This window comes from Oenanthe melanoleuca, chromosome 7 (assembly GCF_029582105.1).
Source record: "Oenanthe melanoleuca isolate GR-GAL-2019-014 chromosome 7, OMel1.0, whole genome shotgun sequence".
Taxonomy (NCBI): domain Eukaryota; kingdom Metazoa; phylum Chordata; class Aves; order Passeriformes; family Muscicapidae; genus Oenanthe; species Oenanthe melanoleuca.
The window spans coordinates 17,696,058-17,721,684 of NC_079341.1; the positions used below are offsets into that span (position 1 = coordinate 17,696,058).

At 37.6% G+C, this 25,627-nt stretch overlaps 2 protein-coding genes across 5 annotated transcripts in view; both read right to left on the reverse strand.

Moving 5' to 3' along the window:
* DYNC1I2 (dynein cytoplasmic 1 intermediate chain 2) overlaps window positions 1–1,016 on the reverse strand; it is a 28,095-nt gene extending 27,079 nt beyond the window's left edge. For 2 of the 4 annotated variants that reach the window (XM_056496156.1, XM_056496154.1), the window contains exon 1: window positions 615–724. The gene's annotated coding sequence lies outside the window, so the exon portion shown is untranslated. Of the gene's footprint in view, window positions 1–614; window positions 725–842 lie in introns of those variants that run through there. The other 2 variants (XM_056496155.1, XM_056496157.1) reach the window with 2 other exon arrangements.
* Window positions 1,017–15,238: 14,222 nt separating this feature from the next.
* On the reverse strand, window positions 15,239–25,627 carry LOC130255462 (plasma membrane ascorbate-dependent reductase CYBRD1). The gene is made up of 4 exons (XM_056496169.1): window positions 25,128–25,627; window positions 22,083–22,291; window positions 19,397–19,551; window positions 15,239–19,189 (listed from the first exon to the last, which is right to left on the reverse strand). Exons 1-4 carry the CDS (start codon window positions 25,312–25,314, stop codon window positions 18,892–18,894), a joined length of 849 nt encoding a protein of 282 aa, XP_056352144.1. The 5' UTR covers window positions 25,315–25,627; the 3' UTR covers window positions 15,239–18,891.

Here is a 25,627-nt window from a genome sequence, read left to right on the forward strand (position 1 = left end):
AGCTTGACAATAAGGATACAAGATTAAGCGTTAGTAAGATGACTATGTGCTAACTCAAAATAAAGAATACTTGCAAGTGTTTGCATAGCACAGCTAAGCACAGAAAGGGACACAAAATGTTGCCATCCTCATGTCAGCACTAAAGTGCTAATAAATAAATAATCTACAGTCAGCATTTTTAAATGGCATCCCCGTGTCTGTTTAAGCAGCACTCGGAAAAGCGCGCTGTCACACCGCGGACTGCCGCCCGTGCGGAGCCGGCGCGGGGGGGCGAAGCAGCACAAACCGAGCGAACCCGAGGGGAGGGGACGGAGCCCAGCCCGCCCCGCCGGGAGATGACCGCGGTACGGACCTGGTGCGGCCAGAACCAAACTCCCCCCCAAAACCCACAGGCGCCGTCCCGGGGAGAGCGCCCGGCAGCCCGGACACGGTCGCCCCACGCCCCGCGGCCCGGAGAAGGCAATACTTTCAGCCTCTCCCACTCAGTGAGCCCCGGCGCCGCCGTCCCCGGCCCCACCCTGCTGCCGCAGCCCTCGCTGCACAGGGCGAGGCCGCAGGAAGGCGCGTTCCCGGCGGCGGCGGCAGCGCTGGGCGCGGCGCGGCCCCCTGCGCACCTGTCCGCGGCTCCTGCCCGCCGCTCTGCCCTGCGCCCGCCGCCCTCGGCCCCGCGCCCCTTCCGCCGCCGCACAAAGGCGCCGACAGCTGGCAGGCGGCTGCCGACGGCAGACGCCGAGGGTCAAACCAGCTCCGAAGGCGTTGCGGGATGCGCAGAAGTCTACGGGAACTGCGGAAGGACACGGAAATCTGTGCAGTAAAACACCCAATGCCCCACTCGTCCGCACCGTCAGGGCCTGCAATCCGAAAGGAATTAACACGGGGAACGAGCGCGAAGCGACGCGCGGACAGAGCGGTCCCCGAGGCCTGGCACCACACCCCTCCGCGGGGCGCTAGCTAGCGAAGCCGTTTGGAGAACAACGACACCCAGCATGCAGCGCGCACCGCTGGATGGGCCTCTTCGCCGGCCCTCCCTGGGCGCGGGCGCAGCGCGAGTCGCGCCTTGCATGATGGGAGTCGTAGTCTTCCGGAGTGGAGACACACAAGCAGCCTCCGCTCGGCGCCCGCAGGGCTCGGGGAGCGAGCGCCACCACCTGCCGTGGAGTGCGCGCGCGCATGCGCTTTAGCCCTGCTTCGCTGATGGCGGGAGCGCGCTCCCCTCACAGAGACTTCGACTGTGGCCGCGGGCAGGGCAGGGCTGGCCGGGGCGGGATCCCTGAGGGGGACAGCGCCTTCGTCTCTGCTTTGGCTTCCGGCCCTAGAGGGACGATCCACTTAAGGCCCTCCCGCAGCCGAGTGTTAGTACCAGTCGTGTCGATGCGGATGGAACTGTACTGTTTTAACTGCGGGCCCACTTCGGCCGGTAGCCATAATCCCTCCAGTGACGTGGGGATAACGAGTTTGAAAGCCTGACTCGGTGTGAGCCTCAGGCCAGTGACAAAATGGCCACCTCAATGGTGCTCTGTGCGTGTCACCCCTGGCCACATGAGCGTCGTGCAGGAGTGAAGTTGCACAGCTCATTTCGATACAGCTCCAAACTGGTGGCAAGTGTCTGCTGTTTCCCACTCCTCCTAAATGAATAAGTATATTGTCGTTTGTATCCTGTGGAAAGCTCTATCAAAGTCCTATACCTGTTCTTGGTAACTGCTGGGCTAGTGCTGCTGACTTCTGTCTCAGTGAAGTGCTGGGTCCCGCCGCCTGCTGCTGCCAGAGCCGTGCTTACCAAAGCATATTACAGGGAAGATTGCTGTAGTTCAAGTGGAGTGTGTGTTCACAACACCCTAGGAAATGAAGCTTTTGGAAGCAATAACTATCAACTCCAGAGCAGGTTAAATTTTCTGCTTTTACAGAATTGGAATAATTTATTTGTAATGTCTGGATCTACAAACAGTTATTCCTGGTGAGTGTATTTTTGAAACTTGTCCTGACAAGCATTGGAAAAAGGCTTCATTTGCAGTCTGGCTTTGTTGCAATCCTGTTAGGTATCATAAACTGAAGAAGTTGGTTGGTTCTTTACTGGGATAGCTGCTAGGAAAACTTCAATTGCTGCAGGAATCAGTGTTGATTATTTACTGTAGCGTTCCGTGTGACTCAGGGTTCATATTGTACCTTAAAACATTTTAAAAACTCTCTTGTTTAGATAGCTTCTGATCATTTAATAACCTTCATACATTTTGTAAGTGTTTCTCCCCTCTTTCTAGTTCCTGCTAGGTGGACATATTTTTTTTTTTCCTATCGTGTCAAAATAAGGTGAGGATGAATGATGAGTTTTCTGAGATGAGAACCCTTGTGCAGTCTGGTAACCTTTGGCACAAAACATACACTACTGAATGGTCCAGCACTTGAGAGTGCTTCCCTGCCAAGCACTATAGAAAATAGGTTTACCAGCTGAAAAATTCTGAGTTCTCCTTCCTCAGTGGGGTGTGCATATGGTCTCAATTTTTTGTATTATGTGGTAAAGACAGGAGATAATGAGAGCTTCTTAAGGGATACTGTAATTCACCAAAACCTGCACTAGTTCTAGTGATTTTATGACAGAGTATGAGAACTAACAAGAGATCAGCCCAAAGGAGCTATTTTCAGATGTGTTGTATGCTAGGCTATATTCTTCTCTCAGTTTGTGTATCTGTTTCCCACTGACCTTTGTGGAAGTTTATGTACTCATCAAAAGAGGAAAATAAGTTTGAATATTTGTTAAGATGATAAGAGATTCCTTTTGTGTGGATCATGTTAGCATTACTAGCCGAAAAGATCAGAGGGTAAATAAGAAGACAGAAAGTGTGCACTTTTTTTTCTGCTGCAACTGTTAGCTCTAATAGTTAAATTTTAGTATTTTCACATTATTATGAGCTTAGTTGAGTCACTGACTCACAGCATCAGTTAGATCTATTCAATAGAGACTGAGGCCATGGAGTCATTTTACTGAAAATAGAAATAGAATTTGTTCCTTTTCTGGTTCTTTCGTAAGAAACTTGCTAATGTGTTGGAAGAAGCCCTGAAAAATTACATGCATTCAGAGTGCAGTTAAACTGCAAAGTTAAAGCAAAGACATAAGCATCAATTTTTCTTATAAAATTTCATATTTATTTCCGTTGGGAAAGCAAACTACTTTTCATGGAAAAGGATCAAAAGCATCAGAATGGATATGGTCTGTAAATAATGGGAGGTGGGATGGTGAGGATAGAAGAACTGATGGACACTTATGGTTCAAAGAATTCAGCACTTTTCAAATATGCTGGAAAAAATGTAAATTATGTCACCCTCGCCTCCTAGTGCAAAGTTATCAGACAGACAATCACTAAGTGATACCACTGACATTAAAATGGCTGGAATGTTATTTACTTCTATTTATTTCTTTTGGAAACCTTGCAATATCGTATTTCAAACGAAACAAAAGTCCACATATAATGGTGTAAGAAGCAAAGGTTTGTCTGTAGTTTCAGTGCTGGATTATTGTTCTATTTCAAAGCTAATTGAAATCCAAGATGTTTGTATCAAAGCTGTAATGAGACCCTGACAAATACCTTTCTGCCCCGGTGGAAATGTAATCTTTATATTGAACATTTTGTCCTGGTAAATTCCATCTGCAATAGGCACAGGCATTTTGCATTTGAATCAAGAAGGTCACTCCTTTGGATCAGATGATGTAGTGTACACTCCACTTGCCTTTAGATGAAATTGATCCTTTACTGCATTGAACATAAGACTGCATTTTTTACACCTAATTATCTTATTGTTTCATCTAAATGAATTTGGAATGCTACCACTACCAAGCCTTTTTGATCTTTGCACATATCAATGAGACAATTCTCTGAAAAGCCATATTCCTTAGACAGAAATACTTCAAAAATATTCAGTTGCATTTCTTTGCAAAATAAACCAGAATAAAATCAGTGTTTCATTTATTGATAGAATTGAATTCTTAATAACGTTTTCCTCACTTTTGCAGCAGTGACACAATAATTCTATGTATAATTACTCAAACTTGTTTGGTTAATCTTCTTAGTATCTAGTAACTAAACTATGTATTCAACGTTTTGGTTGTTTTACTCATAAATAATGCCATTGACTTCAGTGTATAGAGGCACTATAAAACTGAATGGCAGTTGCACTATGTTCGCTCTTCGGTGTTAAAACTGTCATTACCTTTGGAAATGTGGCTCTTTTTTTTAATATAAAGTCAGTTGTACTGAGTATATGTACAAAAGTGTGTAGATTATTTGTACAAAAGCAAAGGGAAGGTAAATCTCTAGCTATGAAAGAGCTTCTGTGACATGCATAAATAACAGCTAGGTCTCTGCAGGTATGAACCTGTTCCTATTTAAATCAATGGAAATTTCACTGCTGACTGCAGTAAATGCTGCATCAAGACCCCAGCTCTTTCCGAAAATCAATTAAACGTGTTCTTAATAGGCTTTCATGCCTTTGAAAATCTTTCTCTAAATTGTGGATGGAAACCAATCAATTAGATCTTAGAGTTCATTTTATTAAAATAAATCCCACAATATTGTGCAAAGTGAAGTATAATGCTTAATTTTACTGGCTTTTATTCATCCAGAAAGATTAAGCAATATCTGTGATTGTCAAACCACCTTGTTTTATTTGCTACAACATGTAGCACTCAACAGACTGCTGATGTGATTCTGTGTGTTTTGAATTCTTTCTGCACTGTAAAGAACGTGCTGGTACTAGGAAGTTGAGCAATGAGAAATTGCTGTCAGGATGTGGACTAAAATTAATTTTAAATAGACTTAGACTTTGCTAAGAAAATGTTGGAAATGCTTTTAGACTTTTCTTAACCAACTGAAGTTCAATAATAGTGGGTACAAAAAATAAAATTATTAAGGAAGATTGAAGAGTATTAAGTGTAAAAAGACTGTGGCTTGTTCTATTTTGTATTTATTTTGAGTCTTTCATTGTTCACAGGAGATCCAATGCTGGCTGAAGAGTACATGAAACAAGCTGGCAGGTTTGCATAAGATTTGCATAAAGCTAATTTTTCCATTTCTCCTGTCTACATCTGCTGTCATTCAGGTGCCATAACCTTTTTCCTTAAACTGCATTATTGTTAAATGTATATATATCAGTATCACCACGAGATCATAACATGTTGTGCTTCACTGTGCACTATTTACCTAGAACATATTCTTTTGAAATCTTAGCTAGTTACACTGCTTTTATAGATTTAGAATTACAACATTAACATCTGTTTTGTATTTTGTAATTAAGCTGTATTTTACCTAGATATGAGACAGCATATTTATTATTACAATTATTATGTAAACTAAAAGTATGTAATTTAGGTAACATAGCAATACATGCATATAGTGTGCATGTTACCTTATGCATAGCTCTTATAGTAGGGATATTGAGGTTATTATTAATTTTATTTAATAAATTCAGATATTGAGTCAAGTCAAAAGATGCTCTAAATACCTTAGAGCTGTTACAAGACTAGAGAGAAGATAAACTTCAGGAGGAATTTCAAAACAAAGCAAAATTAAAAGTGGTGTTTGGGGTGCTATTATATTTTATTTACTTATAATTAGGAGAGAAAATATTTTTAAAACAATAAAAATATGGAACTACTGCATTTCATGAGTATTTAATGAAACCAACTGTATCTGCATATACTTGAAAGTCTGATCCTCACAAACTATTGAGTGGTTCTCTTCAAACTAAAAATTGGAAAAATGTGTCTGTTAGCCTGAGAACAACCATGATAAGTATTGGTCTAGAGATAATTGCTTTGAGAAGTTATTTTAAGCTAATGAGAAGTTAATAAAAGAAAAGTGCCATTTCAACCAAATAAGTGTAGTAATATCAGCTAATGCAGAAACACATTCTGGGAGGGAAAAATAAGCATTGCAAAGCCTGGAATAACCAATATGGAATACAGAAATGTATCCAAGTGAGTAAGCATCAAATGAAGGATTATCTCTACTTGTGGAGAATCCATTCCAGCAAGAAATTGAATCATGGACTTCTGCATCTGAAATTCGTTGGACTCCCTGGAGAGCTAAAAGGGATTCTGCAGATTCTGTCATCAGTATGCCAAAGATCTCTGCTCTGTACTGTAGTGCTCAAAAGTAAGTGTTCCCCAGATTTCCATTTTTAAAGGATTTCTTTCAGAATACTGATCAAACCTTGGCATTCTGAGTTTTTAAAGGTACAATGAGGTTTTCTTTGCTGTTGTTTTGCATGTGAATGCAAGAAAGAAGTTCTGATTAAGGTTCTAAAATAAGGGAAAAAATGTTGTCATGTTCTGAAATAGCTTGAAAAGTAAATAGAATACTACTAGATATGCAGACTAACCAAAGAAAAAGAGAGAGGATAAGCATTTAAAGAGAAATTTAGCTTGAAGTGAAAGACAGCCAGGTGTGCAAAACTAGTTGACAGGAGACTGGAGAAGTGTGCAGGATGAAGCTTCTGAGATTGCTGAATAAAGATGTTAGGTATAAATTAGGACTGATTTTGTACTGAAGGGTCTGCCAAAACCATAATACTGTAATATATTGCTGCAGGAACATCTGTGTATATTGCATATATCTCAAACAACATCGTGCTAGACCACACAGCTGTCTTTTACTAGGATGCCGGTTTTGTTTGGAAAAGGATTGCATTATGAGATTCTGTCTCTGAACTAGAGGTAATGTGATCTGTAGAATCAATACTACAAAAGACTCCACAATTTTACTGGATTTTTTTAACTTTGTGTTTTGTATTTTTCCTACCACACATTCACGTGGAAGGCTTACTACAGTGCGTTAGTCTTCTCATATCATCAGGAAACCTGATGATATTTTAAAATTTATTTTAGAAACATTTTAAAATTTATTTTAGAAATACAGTGACTCATTTGTCTCTTAAACACTGTTCACTGATTCATTCTGCAAGCTTTCTTAACTTGATTTTTATTTGATCCTGTGTACAGCTGCATAAAGATAGTGGATTAGGGTTTACCATACACAAAACTATTCTGAAGAATCAAGAGATTTTAACAGAATCTGCCAGCAATCAGAACTGTGCAGCCAAGTCCAGCTAAGATATGGTTAAATAATTTTTGCCAACCTTGAATAAAAATACTGTTGTAAAACTGGCAACAGCTAAGAAACATAAGCATTTATTTTAGTGAATGAAAACTAATTGGATGAGCTCTCTGACATCAAATTCAATGTGATTTGGTTGTATATCTGGAAAGGAAGCTTCATGTTTATGAAAGCTGGATTTCAAGTGGCCTTGTAATGAGTTGAAGCACATCTCTGCCAGTGGTTCTTGACCTAGTGAAACATAGAAGTTTTTTCATTTTGTTTATTCTATAAGAAATGGCTTCATGTGTATGACAGCATTTACTTATGTTAAGCACACTTTCTAGATAAGATTTTTTATTTCAAGCAATGAAGAAGTATTCACAATTTTATCTTCAGGTGGATTTACAGTCACTTCTACTGCAGAAACGTAGGCCTGATCCACTTAGACCTTCAGTGACAGAGTTCAGTTGAAGTCAATCCTTTGGATGTTTTCTGCTCATTATGTTTGTATTACTCTCTTCTCATTATGTTTGTATTACTGACATAAATAGGGGCTCTGGAATTTGCGGTACAATGAGCTATATGAATAAAGAAGAGAAACAATTGTTCTTCACTGGCACATTCTATAATCCAAGTATAAAGTAGGTTGGACAGAGGCAGAGAGTTTAGTCTCAAGCTTAGTATTTAAAAAACCCAAGACATTATTGGCTGGTATGATAGTGAATTCAGTGTATCAGTGAAGCACTGTCAGGTTTTGATAAGCATCATAGGACAAGACAGTTTTAAGGGAAGAACTCTGGAGAGCTGGCAAAACTGGATCCAAAAGCTTAGACAGCTGCTTAGGGGGCTCCATTAATAAAGAAGATGTCTGTTTTTCTGCACGAAATCCAGTTTTTGCATACATTTGTTTCCGATTTTGTAGGAAAGCACTATTTTTCTAGCTAGTTTCCACTGATATTGTGCACGTATATTTGCATGTTTCTTTTTCGTTGCCACTTTTTCCTTTCCTCCCAGAAGGTCTCCTCTGGTTATATTGCTGTTAATCATGGCTGGTTATTTGCTTTTAAAAAAATCTCATTTTGTGGGTTTTTGTTTTGGGTCTGATGAATCATGTTTGTAATATCACCTCCCTGACTTGTGCTGCAAGTGTGGAAAAGAATTGAGGCAAAGCTATGCTGTCAGCTTCTGGTAGTTTTGTCCCACTCCTGCATTTAACTGTAGAAATGAATGAAATGGCTAAAAGAGCTGCTGGAAAGAAGGTAAGCTGATGTCCTGTTGGGAAAGTCAGTTTTATTCCAAATCTTTACGAAACTAAAAATACTTTATTTTCCGATGACATTGTGAAAATTTATGTGAGCACATTTATTTCAAAGAAGTGCTAAAGCCATCATGTATAGGATAGTTTTATATTGTATTCTGTAGGAATGAATGTGAACTTGCTCTGTCTCTGCATTGAGCCTGCTGGACCCCCTTGGAACACAATGAACATAGTAACAGTTTGAGCTAGCAGTGATGAGCCCAAGGCTGGGCTGTTAAAGTTATAGCCCCATGGAAGGGTGCACAGTGATGCTCTGTATAGTCAATTTTTTGAGGTGGGTTCTTTCTTTTTGGGCTGAAATATGAGCAGTCTGTCTGCTTGATATGCAGACTTCACATTTAGCTTCATAAAAAAGATAACAAGTCATAATTATTAATATCTATATAGAAGGAAAACAACTAGTAATAGAAGATCCTTTAGTTACTAGATAAAAGGATAAAATCCAATGATCAAAAATGAAAGGTAGATTATTTATGTACTTCAGAAATCTTGCTAATTATAGTCTGCAATGATATATCTAGGGTAAGAGGAATATTCTTTCTATTCTATCTAAATTCTTTAATTGCCATTTTTCTGTATGCTTATGCACAATTTCTGAACTGATTTGGGAATTATTGACTAAGACCTACAACTTTTGATTTGAAGCAGATCAGAATAAATCACATAGGCTGCACTTTACACTCTCTGATCTTCCCAGTAAGACTTCTTGCTCTGAATTTCTTCATTAGAAATCTCACGGGAAATAGGGAGGGGAGAAATAAGGCATTTCTTGTTCCCTCCTCATGTAAGAGAAAATAAAGTTGAATGTGACATAGCGGGAGATAGTAAATAAAATTGTAAGCTTTGAAACAGGGAAGGAAACTCTGTGTCAACACTCCACTCTAAAAGCAGGGAGCAAAATGTAAAACCCCAAACCAAGTCTCAATTTGCCATAATTTGCAAAGAAAATAAATTCTTCTTGAAGGTAGATGAATGATAATGAGTGTACCATAGCCCCCATGGTAATACTGTAGTTATGAATCAGATTATTACGTTTATCTTCAAATTAATTCTGTATTCAGGTGAATCTCAATAGATTGGTGGGTTCACTGAGACTTTACTCAGATAAACTTCTAAACTCCAGGAAGCTTGTCCATATACCCCACGTTTGAGGCTTTACTAAAATTTCTATTCAAGAAACACTGATATTAGAGGTAATCTTTAGCAAATGCAAAAATACTGAGCAATTATTATCAGTGGCCCTAAGATGACACTTTATTTCAAGAAATGGCATTTGAGGATTTGCAGATGATAACTGAATATCTCAAATATGCTATTTTCTATCAGCAAAACCAGCACTGAAACAGGCATGACTTAATTTGTAGGATCAGTTATTCTTAATAATGCAATTTTGTGAGATAATAATAAATTTGTAATAAAAAAACCCCAAAACCATAAAATTAGTTGTTCTGTTAAAAAATCTGATTTAAATGTCAGAATAAACTGGTTTTTATGTAACTAACCGAAGGAAAAGGGAACAAAATTAATTCTTGCCCATTTTGCTATTAAATACATCTAGTTCAGGAACTCCAGAATATTTACCTCAGTAATATGATACTATCTTCCAGTTATTGAATTTAAACTTTTAGACCAACTAGATAGTATTTATTTTTCATTCAGTTATGGTATTTAATTTTATTTATTAGGTGTATATTATTTAATTAGAAAAATTACTGAAATAAATTAAATTACCTGTTAATAATTACATTTGAAAGCCTATACCCTCTCAGTGCCACAATCCCTCTAACTGCCTTCTGCCCTTAGTATTTATTGTGTGCTTAATCTGGAGTCTTGCTCTGCTTGGGAAGTTCCTTGCCTTTTGATGTCAACTTTTTCCAGTATCTCAAAAAATTGCATTTTCCGTGGGCATTGTAGGTTTACAGAAGACAACTGTCTGCCAGCTGTCTGTAAATGATTTCAATTTGCACAAATCTGCAAAAATCTTTACATATTTAAATGTCCAGAGAATGTGATTAAAAACTGAATACTCAAAGACTATACAGACAATGAATGCTACAATAATTGTCATGATGCAGAGTTCTACTGTTACCCTTTTCTCTCTGCTGAAGGGTCCTGTTTAGAAGGCAGATCTCTGCCTGACAGATTCTGATGGGAGGTTTTGTTAATTGCACTTACGTTACAAGGGGCACTATGTCAGTTCTGTATAAAAACAGTACCTTGCTTCCATTATAGTTGGACATTTGCATGAAACCACAAATACTTTCCTTCATTATCTGTGTTCTTGGCTTAATTCCAGTATCTTTCTTGCCTTTTATTAGTTGCAGCATAATCTAAAATAGAGGATGAATAAAATAATTGGCCAAGACTATAACTTCAGATATTATTGTCTATGTGCCCCACTCTGTCTTTCCCTTTTCTGCCTCTCCCTAGGGGAAAAGCAGTTATCCTCCTTATGCTAACTCCAGTTCCTATCCACAGCAATCATGTAAATCTTGGCATCAGTCTCACAGCAGAATAAAAAGTCAAATCAGCAGGAAGCTTCCACATAAGAGCAACAGGCAGCTCCAGGAGGAAGAAATAAAACCTACAAGAAAAAAATCTTTTCAAACTCTTCCATTTATTTTCTTTCAAAAATAAAGGGTTCTACTCATTAGGAACCCTCAGGTTTTCTTGTATTTTTAAAGATAATATGCCTTCAAAGAATAACAACTCATTATTCAGCCAGCCTTTCAAAGTCTTTTATTTCAAAGCTTCTTTCTGAATAAACAAATCTATAAAGAGAAAAAATGGAAGTTTCTGCTTTTCCTAGTTTTTTACAGAGGCTACACAAGCTGTCTTCTCTCAGAATGAGTCAGATCTGAAATTACAAAGTAACCAAAAATTGTTGGATGTGGCTGGTGGAATTAATTTTATGTATTTTACCTACAGACTGTCTCTAAAGCAACAAAAATATTTTTAATTGAATATTCAAAATGTTAGATCAAAACCCCAAGATATTTTTAATGATTGTTATTATTTGCTTAGGGATGTTTTAAATGTTTCGAGATAGGCAAAGGAAGACTAAGTATAATACAAATAACTATCACAAACATGGCAACAACATAATAAAACTGAAAGTAGGGTTTGTGATATAATTTGAATATGTACTTATTGGACTGATGTACAAAATGTCTTTGTATCCAATTATTACATTCCACAAGAAGTTACTTCAGAGTGAATTAGTCCTTGAAGGACTAATTTCCTTTAAGGAGGAAGTGTCTTACTCAGACTAAACTGAGTTACCCTCCCCAGGATGAGAGAATGGTTTTAAACCAGAGAAAACATACTGAGAAATATAAAGATTTTGTTGCTAGAGCAGAGGTTCAGGAAATACAAAGACAGGAGTAAAATGTCCTCAGAAGAACTGGAGAAAGGAGTTTGGAATAAGAAGGAAATGTTAAGTAGTGAATGGAAAGCATAATGTTAGTAAGTGCAAAATAATACAATTTGTAGGGAAATGTGGAGAAATGTCTGAACTCTCATAGAACTGTAGTCACCAGTTAGGAAGAAGACCAAGGCATTGTTGTGACAAGTTGAAACCATGTGATTCCTTGATACAGTTCCCTATCGTTAGTACCTGAATTACAATTGAAAATAAAAAAAGAAGTTCAAACACAGTACACAAGACTCCATGATGGCTGACATGGGCTTACGAAGGAAGAAATCAAAAGAAGCACTCTGTGTGATTCTGGGCCAGGATATTTGACTTCTTATTAAAAGCAGGTACAAATGGAGTACAAGTGCAGTCAGAGACTGGAATAACAGGGAACTCTGCTGTCCCTGAAGTCAGCTAAAAACTCTGGAAGCAATTCTTACTTAAAGATACCTTTTTTCAGAGTGAAATAATTCTGTGGAGGGGTTTTGAACAGCTGTTGAATGTGGGAATTGCTGACTGTCTGTATTGCCTCTGAATTTTCTTTCATTTATTTGAGGAGAGGAGAGCAGTGCTTAGGTCCATATGCAAACTCATTCCCTCAAATAGTGCTTGTGGTTATATTGTTGCCATCTCATGGATTGGGAAATTCTTCCCAGGCTTTTGCGGTGCCATCATCAGGTTTCTGCTGCTTGGTAGCAGAGAAGAGTTCATCCAAATCCATGTATAAAAGTGCCTTCTTTTCAGAGCTGTGGACTTTCTTCCCAGTCACCAGCTGCATGATTGTCAGTACAGACCAAAGAGCTAGGAAAACTTCTACTGCAGCATCTTGAGATTTGCTGCAGTTGTGTTTTGCTAGGCTCTTGCAACTCCTGCTTACAGTATGCAATAAAGTAAGTACAAGATTTATCTCTGATTTCACATTGATGTAGGTTTTTTAAAAAGTATACTTTTCTACATGGAAAGGACATTTTGTGCTACTACTCTTGTTAGGTATGGAGACCTATGAAATGATGGCATCATTCAGTATAATTGGAAATGCAGGAAAAAATGGTGTTTTATTGTTGTTGAGTAACTGTCTGGCAAACATCCGTTCACTCCATGCACCTCATCCATTATTTGTAGCCTAAAATGGAATTTTAAGGCTTTTTAAGCAAAGTATTTATGTAAAAGAATATGAAGAGAAGAAATAGGTATAAGTGGGGAAGCCACTGTCTACAGCAAATAACTTTGTGAGGACCAATTTAGTCACTTCAGAATACAGGCTGAACGTGCAAGAGGGTTGCTGGCAGGGTGCGATGGGGAATGGCTGGCAGCAGGGCAGGCACGAATTGCAGGAAATGGCAACCAGGTTCAGCTGCTGAAGCAGGTTGACAGTTATGCTGGAAAGTCAATCCACAGTTCATGACCCAGCCTATTGAGGGTCAGAGTCCTGTGGTCACTAGGGAGTCCAGGGTGATGGGACCAGGCAGAAATCAGGCCAGAAGTCAGGTCCAAGAGGATGCAGGCAAGCACTGAAACACCCAGGTGGAACGGGATTAAAGGTCCTGGACTCATGGGCAGGAGGGTGGGGGTTCAGGCTCCCAGGTGAGGTCTTAGTAGGTAATTAAGACCTATTAATGTGTTCAGGGTCATTATTATCCATTGGCAGTCTTGCATTTGAAACAGACTAAAATGATTACAGAGGCTGTGCCTTACTGGACTTCTGTTCAAATTCCTCATTACAAATGCAGTAATCACAGCAATGAACAGTCATGTAAATTTTTTTGTATTTTTAGTCTCATTCTCTACATCTGATCAGAAACAGAAGCCCAACAGTATTAATGCTCCCATTGCCACAGTGGTAAGCTATTCCTTAATTGCAACAGCAGTTGCTATTTTTTAACAAAAAGAACAAGCACCCAAGCTGAATTACTAGGGTATTTTAAGCCAGTATTTCTACCAGATCCAGTAGTCATAACAATAATGAGAGCAATGTCCTGGAGAATCAGAATTACATGAATTTTGCCACTTTGTTGACCTAAACATGAATAGCAAGCTTTGTGAAAAACCACGGTGCCTTGTCTCATCAGTACCAGTTAGCCATAGGAGACAAAATAATAATAGACTGAGAGTAAGATAAAGCAATAGCATTTGAATACCATGTAAAAAATAGCTTTCAGTAGTACTGAAACTAGTCTTTTCAGTGGAATAGATCAGAAAACATTATCAGAAAACAAGCCAGGATCCACAAAGAAATTAAATTGAGAGCAGAAGCTGTTAGCAGGTATCAGATGGCAGAAGTGTGCTTCTTGATTATTTGAAATTGGCATTCATATTTGCTTTTTCAGGATTTTTTTTTTTTTTTTTTTTTTTTTTTTTTTTTTTTTTTTTGTTAACTGCAAGGTCAAATGGTAAAAGTACTGGAAGTTCCTACTTTTTCTTCCTTATTCTTGGTGCTTTCATATCTTGTATATGAGCTTATCCCTAAACTTCAGTGCTTTTCTGTTCTTGTTGTTGCGTCTTTTAACCAAGCTTGTATTTGCACTAAAGTTACAAACAGAAGTTTAAGAGATCTGAGCGCAATAAAGAACAGTTTCCAATGTCAGGGATGAAGAAATACTATATTCTTTAGAAGGCCCTTTAGAAGAAAAGAGAAGAGAATATACAAATTCTGACGTGACTGTGTGTTTTAAGACGACTAACTTTGTGGTTTTGTTTTGAGGCAGATGACTCATCACATTTTATCGCCTAAAAGTAAGGCTGGTCTAGCATCTGCCAAAGGCCATTCAGGTTGTGCTTGCCACCTAGTGGATTACTGCTTGTATACACATATAAGCAGGATCATCTGCCCAAAAATATTTGACCGTCACACTATTAATCACACTAATATTTAATTATATCCTGCTGAATTTAAGTGCTATTCAATGGATTTTTATTTTGTTGGAATGAAATTTTTGTGAAAATTGAACTATAAATTGCAAACTTTTATCCATTTTCTGACAGCTGTGTTTGTAACTATAATATGACTCGGTGACCAGCAAAATAGGGAATTTGAGAGCCAATGAGTAGTCAGTGTATGTGGCCATGGACTCAGCTGTAAACTCAATCCCCATGCTAACAAATGTTGGCTTGATCTTCCCATATTTGCAATTGCATTCTCACAACAGGATAGTTTTGGTTTGGTTTTTTCCTCCCTCTAACAACTGCTATGAGGAATTTCTGTTATGATCAGAAGGTGAAATACAAATTGCTTATACAGTGAATTCTTTTACTTTCCGTGAATTCTTTCAATTTCCATTATATACTGATTATATTTCTAAAGTACATATGTACATATGTAAAGTACATATGTTTTCAAAAAGTAATTTAGGAGTAATTTGATCATTATCCAAATTTAGAAAGTTATATTTTAGTACCATAATGAAAATCTGTACTCAGTAGTATCACAAGCTCAAAAATAATTTTTATTAATATATAAAAAAAGAATAAAGAAAACAGACATTGTAATTAAATATTTTCTGTCATCTACAAATAAGTACCTCGGATGATAAAATAATTTTTTAAGTTCTTGTGAACAGTTAAAAACAGAGGAAGGAATTTTCTGAAATAAAAGCAAAAGAGAATTTTGAAATAGAAAATATTTGGCAATATCTCTTAGTCACTAATAAAATATCCATGTAAACAAGTAATCCATATTTACATTATCATATGCAATATTCTTGGTTACATGTAGTAAGAAGTACACATGTAATTACATTCAATTTTAGAATCTAATTTGTACCATCATTTCTCAGTTTCATTAACACTGGAAAAAACACTCTTCTGTTCATAGTACTGCATGACAGCATGTAAATAGAGTTTTTTTTTCAGGCATCTTAAAAAGATAGCACTTTCAATGCTAGGTTTTGTAACTTCCTGTTTTTATTGGAATCCAAACCTGGAATGTAAGCTCTACAATCACGTTCTTGTAAAAACAGCCATGTAGATGATTTCCAAACATGCAGAAAAATCTCCATGAAAAAGCTAGAGTTCTACCTTCCATTTATATCTTTGAAAATACAATTTTTTCACTTCCTATGTTGCTACTGTATTTATGTTACTCATAAATACAGGTAAGAAAATTTGCAAGAAAGGAAAGTTAATGGAAGGCCACTTTGAGGAACAGGTTTAGGACTATTACTCTCCAAACACCTATGGATTTTTATTTAGTATTGAACTAACCTCATTTTTTTTGCAAGGATACTTAGAGGCCTTTATAATCAGTTTGGAATTAAGCCAAATGTCTGTTGTATGTTTTGTCAGTTTTAAATTGCACACACCAATGTTGATCAAGATTTAGAAGCTCACAGCTACTGCATCTCATGGGGGCCTTCCAAAGATCAGCAGCTAGAACTCCACAGTTCGTGCACATGAGATACCACTGATTCTAAATTCCCCAACTGGACTCTTTAAGCTTCTGCTGAATTTCTACTATTATGTTTACCCTCTCAGCTGAAAACCAAAATTATGTTCTGGGGGCTCCCCTCAAAAGGTTGCTAATCCTTGATTTTGAGTTATTTTTATATCACAGAATGGTTAGAATTGGAAGGGATCCAGAAGGATCTAGTCCAGCCCTTAAGCAAATGGCCAATATGGGATTTGAACCCACAGCCTTGGTGTTACTTGTACCTTGCTCTTCATGAGAATAGAGAAGTAAAGAAATGCCACCATTCTTTTTTCAAGTATCATTCCCCTTGAACAGTACATAGAATACAATGGAAACCAGAAGGGCATACTGGTTATTGTAGCTTAACTTTAACAGCATATAGAACCAACCACCTAAAAGCTGTTAATTTCAATACATTCAACTCAGTACTGTAACAAAAGAAGTCATAGATTTTGTGTTTTTTCCAGTACACTGTACAGTTAGTTTCTTCCAGAACAATCCCTAGGCAACTGACTACTTTTCATACAAACATATGATTTTATTATGTGACCTAGTACTATGCAAGGATTGAGTGAGCTCATTTTCACAGGTGGATGAGACACAGTAACAAGCCAGTACATAACAATTTAAAATGCTGTTGCCTGTGTGAGTGCAGTATAGAAAGCTGCATAGCAAATTACTGCAAGTGAGCTCATTTATTCACTTCCCCTGTCATGCTTCACTGTTTGATTCATTGCACATAGTGGGACTGGAGGAGTGTTCACACAATAGTTTAGTAGTTTAGGTTAGTGTTCCTTCTGTCATACCTGAATTGTACATTAAAAGCAGGTTTTTTCTACAGTGGAAAAATACACCAATGTGAGGTTGGTCCCTCACATTGTTTGTCATTCACAAACCTATAAGAGAAAACAGAGAACTCTGGGATGTAGTCTTTGAGTACCAAATGGTATAGCAGAAAAGTTTTAAAAATATTTTATTATGCTAGCTTTCTGTACTGCATTCACCAAATAAGAAAATATTATTACACATCAAATAACAGGAACTGCAGTGCTTCTTGTCAGAGAAGACCCAAAATAACTCATGTCCAAAATACTTCATACTAGCACACAGTGAACTACAAAAATGGCTCACTTGTTGAAGGGTAATGTATTAAAATGTTTTTAAAAGCTGAAGTAGATGAAAACTCACGTAGTATTTAAAAAGTAGGAAATTATATGCTGATTGAAACTATCTATATTCCAACATGAACAGTGGTAAATTCTTATTTCTAGTGGGCTCTGCAGCTTTTACAAGAGATAATAGAATGGTTCATCATTTTGGACTTGTATAGTCCAAATAATCTACTATGATTATTCTTCTATAGTAGTAATAGTATAAATGTTATTTGTATCTGTGAAATTAATGAATGAGCATAATACATTAATATTTCAATTACTAGAAATAGCTATAAAAGTGCTAGTAGGGACTCTTCATTATTTAGAGAAAATTGCATTATTTAAAACTGTAATTTCAAATTAGAAAGAAATAAAGTTTGTATACATTGCTTAGAGACTAAAGCATATCTTTGTGCCTATGATAATGCTTTTGATGTCAGTGTGGAGATTCCCAAATTGTCTTTCAGTTAAAACGTAGTATATTATTAAAACAGCAAAGCTCACCTATGTCTTGGAGAAAGCATTTCTGACTTTAGGTAATTCTTTTCTGTGAGACTGATAGCAGATTTTTCTGCTTTCTAACCTCCTAATTTATGGTCTAGTTGCATAAATCAACAGAACTGTGCAATCAAATAAAGATGCTAAATTGCTGCCTTAAGGAAGACTTAGTTTAAGTGATACATTTTTTAAGTGTGTTTCTATAGCTTTTCAAATAACACAAATTCTGCATTTGGGTGTCTTAAAATTTCCTTAGATTTCAGTAATAGTTACACATAATTCAAAGCCAAATATTGCCTGTATAAAATATATTCGTTAGAATTCGTTAGAAGGTCAACAGATACATTCTGATTTTAGAAAAACAAGACCAAAACCCTCCAGAAGTTTCTAAAGGAAATGTAACTTTTTATGAAGATATTAAGCAAATTTTTAATTTCTTTTTTTTAATTAAAAGTTTTAGAATAAACCTTTTTATGAAGGAACTCTGTAAAGTGCAGAATTACCTCAAATCCCTTAGAACATAGCAGCTGGTGGGGGGGTTAATCAGCTAGACAAATCAGAGCTTTAAAAAAAGTGAACATTACCAGAACATTTATATGTGACAAACTAAATTTTTCTGTCTGACATACTTCATGGTTGATTCATAACCTGCAAAATTACTCAAAATTTACTCTGAATCTTGTTAAATTTTTCATGACTATAAGAGATATAAGCATTAAGTTAAAAAGTGATAAGAAACGCACTTGCAAATTATGTGATTTTCCCAATCAAATTGTGATTGTGATGTCATTCATGCTCTTGTTTTTTAAACAAGGCATGGACTGGTCATGGAACAATAAAATATGTTTGGGATTTATAGAAATTTATATCCATTTGCAGAAAACTTGAGTATCTTTCAGCAAGCCATATTGAAAATGAACCCCCAACCTACTTACGTATCAATGTAACTAAATTAGAAGGACCCTCACCAGAGGGAATTTGGAGGTATAATAGTACTTTTATTCTGTGTATTTTCTTTACATAGTTGATCTTTGTCCTTCTTCATCAAATTTGATATTTTGTTTTCTGACTGCTTCAGTATTGCCCCTCAGATCAGATTTATCTGCATTACTGTTTGTCATTGTGGATTCTACTTCTGTGCCTTCAGGAGTTGCTGCAATGGGCCTCAGAATTTTAGCGTTCTCTGCTGGGGGCCGCTTCCAGTGGGGCCTGCTTGCCATCCACAAAATAAGTGAACCAAATATGACAAGCAAAATACCAAGACAGTTGACCAAAGTTGCTTCTGGTGGGGATGCACTGTATGCAGGATTTTTCCTTTGAAAGGGGAATAAGAAAGAAGAAGTCAGAAAATATTGTTTTAAAGACAATCCTGGTCTGAAAACAGCAGTCTCCCGCTAGGTAGGTCTTTTTAATACAAACAAAACAAAACAATGTCCCAATACTGGATGCTTATTATTCTGGGCAAATGGGAACGTATTTTCAATGAATAATCTTAATAAACAAGTGGAAACAAATACTTACAATGCAAATATAAGCTTTTCTGTGATTCCCATGAGAGCTGTTGCAATCACAGTTGCAAAGATGGTAAGACCCGAATAAACATGTATTGGCATGAGAACTACGCGGAGATGAACTGGAGCAAATGGGAGCAGAAAGACAGCAAAACCCAAGAAAAGCTAGAACCAAAACAGATTCATAGTTAAGGCTAGATGGAAAAAAAGCTGTACTTCTCAAGAAGAATAAAAATAATTATAAAAATTCCATTCTGAGATGTCTTCAGATAAGAATTTTAAAAGAATTGGCATTTCTATTTTTGAATGTGTTTCCTGTCAAAACCAAAGCAAAATTCTGGACTAGCATTTGGGAAACAGACATTAAATGTTTTATAAATCATCCTACCTAATATCAGTGTCCAAACTTACTGATAGTGCTAAAACTCCAACCAAAGTACTGGAAACACAAGTTTTCAGTGTCACTAATTCGCTAATATAGTAAAGGTGTGAGGAGCCACACTTTTTACAGTCTCATCAAGTCCTGTTCTCTGCTCCTGTTGCAGATTTGCACATAAAGGAATATCAGAAGACAGTCTAATCTTCTGCCTTGATTGGATTAAATAATTATATCTTGTTAGAATTTCAGTTAAATTTAAGTGCCTATCTTTAGAAGGACAATGGTGTCTCAATATATCGATCACATGGCTTTTAAAGAGTGAAGACATGTATGGGTGGCATCAAGTTATTTAAGGGACATTAGTCCTCTTATTAGCACTAATTTTGTGATGGAAAATAACCCATCATGTCTCATGTTTGCATCACAGGCTTGCCCAATCATGTTGAGGTTGCTTCCCTTTTTTAGTTTGTTCAACCATTACTCACCCCTGCTGCTAAATTAGACACAGTGCATGAATTTGTATTTCAGCCTGCTTTAACTCAGTCCTTGTTTTATCTTTCCATAATGGATTAGAGAGCCAGATATTTCTCCCTGGGAAGCTTTTCAGTACACCATAATCAATTCATCTCTTAATCTTAGATCTGCTAAACAGAGTTTTTTAAATCTTGCACTGTAAGATAGCTTTTCCAGCTCTCAAATTACTTTTCCAGAATTTCTTTGGGTTCGTTGCTTTTTATTTTTCTGATCGTTATTTTATATTTAAAAAAATCCATAATATTTCGTATTAGTTTCACTAATGCCATCTTTTTCCTGCCACAGCATTGTGAGAACTCATTTAGAGCTTCATGTCATTTTTGTGTACTTTCCAAAGACATAATTTTCCAAGAGACAGTCTCATTTTATATTTTTGCCCTATTCTTAAATTTATGTCAGTGTGCTATACTGTATTTACCTACATTTGTCTTAATTACAATATAGTTACAATATCGTAGGCAGAGTATTTTGTGAGCATAGGACTGATGTGCCCCCTCTGGTAAGTGTCTTCTCTGTTAACAAAGACACTACTTTATCACTGTTTTTTATAAAGCTAAGGCACTTAACAATCAGTCTCTGACTGGAGACTTACATCCCGGATTGGAGGACACCAAGGATCTTTTGATGTGACAGGCAAGGCATTAAGAGCCATTCATCATGTTTATAGTAGCAAATGAAAAGTAGAATAAGATTCTAGTCGCAATTCTTCATTTAACCATTAGAAAAATACTTATACTCAGAGTAGTGGCAGCACAGACTTCCTTGAATTAGCTGCATTATTAGGACAAACTTAATTTTAACATTGTTATTTATTATTCATTCATATTCATTCTTATTAATTTGTTCCACTATAGAGAGTATACTCCACAATGTTGCAATATGCTTTCTTTTTTCCTAAATATTAAAAACACTATTTCAACACTTTTTCCTGTACCTCTTGACCTGAGCAGTGAAGGATAAAGTCCAGAACTGGAATCCCTTAGCTGAGGCTTTTCTGTGCTTGATCATAGATAATTAATTTTTTCTTTTTAGTGTTTTGGGGAAAAAAAAAAAATTGAAAGAACAAAATTAATTTCCATAGTGTAATAACACAATAAAGGGAGTTCAGAATGTATATACAGAAGCATCTGTATTTGTTCTGTAAATTTCAGGGCATGGTTGCTCTTCTTTGCCAAATTCGAAATTCACTAAGCTTATTTTACATTACAATAATGCTAATTCTCTGCCAAGAGGAGCAGTTAAAAGCATGCCCACCAACATATATCAAAGTTCTGTTGATTCAGGAAAACTGGTTAACCAGTAATAGCTCATTCAGATGTCAGATCCTTTACATTTCTACTGCTCCCTGATGCACTTGTTCTGCTGATTAACAAAAGCCTTGAGGCCAAGAAGTGACTACTTAAATATATGACAGCTGAAAAAAAAACGTAGAAAAGCTGTTACTTAATTTGAGACTTCTCTAATAAATGTTCTAACTGTATTTAAATATTCTGCCAAAAAACCAAATAACTTGCTGTAAGTTCAGGAGTTAATAGGACTTAGAAACACACTACTGTGTAACTGTATTGTAAGTTAATGGCTGTTATGCCAATATGCTTAAAAATGCATTTTTCTTCAAAGTCATTGATCCAGTATTTGTACATTTGCATTATAATTTGGCAAATCAGAGTGTAAAATGGCTATCCCAGTAGTTACAATGTACTAACAAGAGCCTATTGTGCCTTAATTACTCAAAACATTCTTCAAATTTACAACCTATTTATAAATACAGTTAGATTCTGACCTGGAGAGAATAAAATATAACAGCAGCCAGCCCAATCCAGCTGTGCAGACTGTACATGTTAGGAATGTTCTTGGCATTGTGGAATTCAAACACGGCTACCATAGAAACAATTGCAAGAATCATAGCTATGGTATTTAATCCAGCATGTATGAACTTCATTAGGAGTTTGCTGCACTTCCAGGTCCAGGGCAATCTGTACACAATAATAGCTGAAGAAAGAAGAGAATAAAGATTTTAGGCCTTATAGGATAAATTCTTTCAGATATTAATAATTATGCATAATTCACATAGTTACATTGTAATTTTCAGCAAAATCTAACCTTAAATCTTTTAAAAAGTCTATTAAAAGGCTTTTCCTCATACACTTAGCATAGCATACTCTGAGAATACAACTGAGGCTTCAATACAGCTTTTAAGGGATTTTTTTCCTCAATTTAAAATATCCCACAAAATTAAGTGTGTTTCAAAAAATACCCGAGTAAATGACTTGGTGTCATCTTTTCCTCAGTCATTAAATTGATCTAACAGGGATTTGGCATAGGATTTTGATTTTTCTGCTGCTAGTCAGATTGGAACAATATGGCCTGATTCTTATGTTGAGAAGATCACTTGTTGAGAAAGTGTGTAGGATTATTTTATAATATTTATTCTCTTTGCCAACTGTGGATAATGCTATTCTCTATTTGCATAGATACTTTATGACTGTCTATTACATTGATATCAGTTAGACTACTTTGAATGGGAAAATGTTCTTCAGCATCAGGGAATCATAATCTGACTTTAGGGACAAAAGCATTTAACAAATATAAGTCTTCCACCACTGTTAGTCGAATGTAGGGAAGTTTTGCCTATACTTGAATTAATAACTCTAGCAGACGGTGTTTTGTCCACTCTGAACAAAACAATAATATCCATTGATCTAATTCCAGATGGTCCATAAGAATAACTTAACCTAGAGTTGCTTCTTGACAAGTTTTCTCCAAGAAATAAAAGTTTTATTTCCCCATCACCACTTCCTTCTGTGCTTCTCCCTGCCTTTCTCATAAGTGGTGCTTTTCAAATCTGCAGGAGGAAAGAAGACAATCTGGGAAACAAAGGGGAGAGAAAGAATTCACCTTTCATTGAGAACAAGCTCATAAAAACTTATTCAGAAGTGATGTGTAATTTCATGTCAAAATTAAAACAGCCTAGGCTAAAAGCACATACACAATTAGAATGTCTGGCAGGGACATGTTAAAGCAGCCTTGTGAAGAGCTTTCTCAAGGCAGAACATCTCTACTACTGTTAAATTTGACAGCCTAGACTGAGCTTTTTGACTCAGATCTTACTCCTGTTTTGAAGTATGATTTTAAAACACATCACACAGGGCAGAGTTATCTTGCAGTATGTTTATATGAGACATCTGTCCTTTTGCAAATGAACAGGGCAAAATTCTAGAATTAATGACTAACAATACAACATTTTTGTCCTTTGTATATAAACTCAAGAAAAAATTGGTTTAGTTATTATTTAAAATCCTCTACTCAAATTTACTCAAGATTTTTTTAGCTACGCCTTTCTACGTTAAACTACTTAAAGACTTCTTTTTTCTTGTATGTGTCCAAAGAGGTGTTTGATTTCTCACTCTCATTCAAATTGCTTTGAATTCAGTGGCAGAATTCCATCAGCCAAATTTGAATCAGATTCACAGTGGTATCTTACCTGTTGATATTTAATCAGATTTTTTTTTTTACAAACCCCTTCAGTCTCCAACTTTGCTTTTCCTATTATGCAATAGGACTTCCTCCCTGATTGATGCTGTATTATTAGTGAATTCCTTGTATGCATGTGGTTTCTTAGCTATGGTAAACTTTCATTTACTTTACATATATACATATATTACTTTACATTACTTATACAGGGTTTGGGGCAGCCCTCTTTCTCTCTGGCACAGAGAAAAAAACTGAGCTTCAGAGGAAAAAAAATAGAAAATACATAGGAAAAAGCTGCAAAAAGCCTCTCTCTATTTTCTTCAAAAGTTCTATGCTTATATTAAAAAAATAGGTTGAGCATATTAAGTATTATAGATCTCAGTGAAGTCAACAGGTGGTTTTCATTGCTTATTTATAGCCTGAAATTACACTTCCTATTCTATTGAGCAATATTATGTAAAACAGCTTCAAAATATGGTTTATTACTCAATAGTAGTTTGCAGCTTGAAGCCGCAAGAAGGCTGAGAACAGCCCCACTCCCACTGAAAAACAAAAATTAACAGTGTATATTCAAATTACAACATTCTCTTCATAGCCAACACTAGACAGCCTTCGGCATCTTCCAGCCTTTTGACTGGTTGGAAGTGTAATGGGAAAATGTTAGTCCACGGCTGAACTCTATGAAATCCAAAGTTCATACATTCTTAGAGAAATTGGGGGGGAAAAAAACCAACCCTGTATCTTAATAATTATGTGTTATTTAAGCAACAGAATAAATGATTAATTTAAGATACATACTTTACAAAACAATTCATCCTAAATCCAGCCTGAAGCATTTTAATAGTGCTTGTGTTGCTACATTTTCTTTGGCAAAAACCCCGCTCCTGGATCAAACTTCTGTGGTACTGAACTTCCCTTTCTCTTCTTGGGACATGGAAGAATGCCAAAAGAGAAACTTTCCTAGGGCAGCATTTCTGGCATTTCGATTTGCAACTTGCATAAATTCCAGCTGCCTAGGAAAAACACACCTCGCAAGCATTATTCAAAGTGCACGGCAATCCCCGGGCCAGGATAAACAAGTGCTTGCAGAAAAAAAAAACCCAAAACAACCCAAACCCCATACGTAGCAATTTTGGCTTATTACAAGGGGCTCTTTGTCCCTTCTTGCGGGAGTGCTGGCTTCCCTAAACTGCGGACCGACTGCTGCGCTGCCGCTGTCACCGCTACCGGCCGGGGCCGCCCCGCCAGCTCCGCCCGGAGCCTCCCGCGCCCCGCGGCCCCGGCGCGGCCCCGGCCCCAGCCCAGGCAGGCCCGGCTCCCCGCAGCTCCGCACCCACCCGGGCCCCCGACGCACCGATGCCCTGGATGAAGACGAAGCCCGTGATGATGAGGACGGGGTGCCAGTTGAATTCCCCCAGGCTGCCGTCCCAGCTCAGCCCCTCGCGGTAGTGGAAGACCCAGACGAGTGAGAGGATGACCGACAAGAAGCCGACCAGCAGCGTAGAAGCCAGAAGCGCCAAGAATCGTCCGTAGTCCTCCATCTTTCGAGCCCCGTGCGCGGCAGCGAGCGCCGCGAAGGAGGGGCGAGCCGCGGCCGGGCGGGGTCCGGCTCGGGCCCGGCGGGAACGGGACGGGACGGAAGGGAAGGGACCGGACTGATGCAGCAGGGCCGAGAGCAGGAGCAGGGCGGCACTCCGCGCTTCTCCGCGCCCCTCCACCCTGCCCTCTCCGAGCGTCCCGTCGCGTTCAGAACTCCGCCTTAGAAATGAATTTTCTGTGTCAGCCTGTCCCCTGCCATGGTGGCAGCCCGACTGCGCTCCCCACGGCAGCGAAGCACTGGTGGTCACGGGTTTT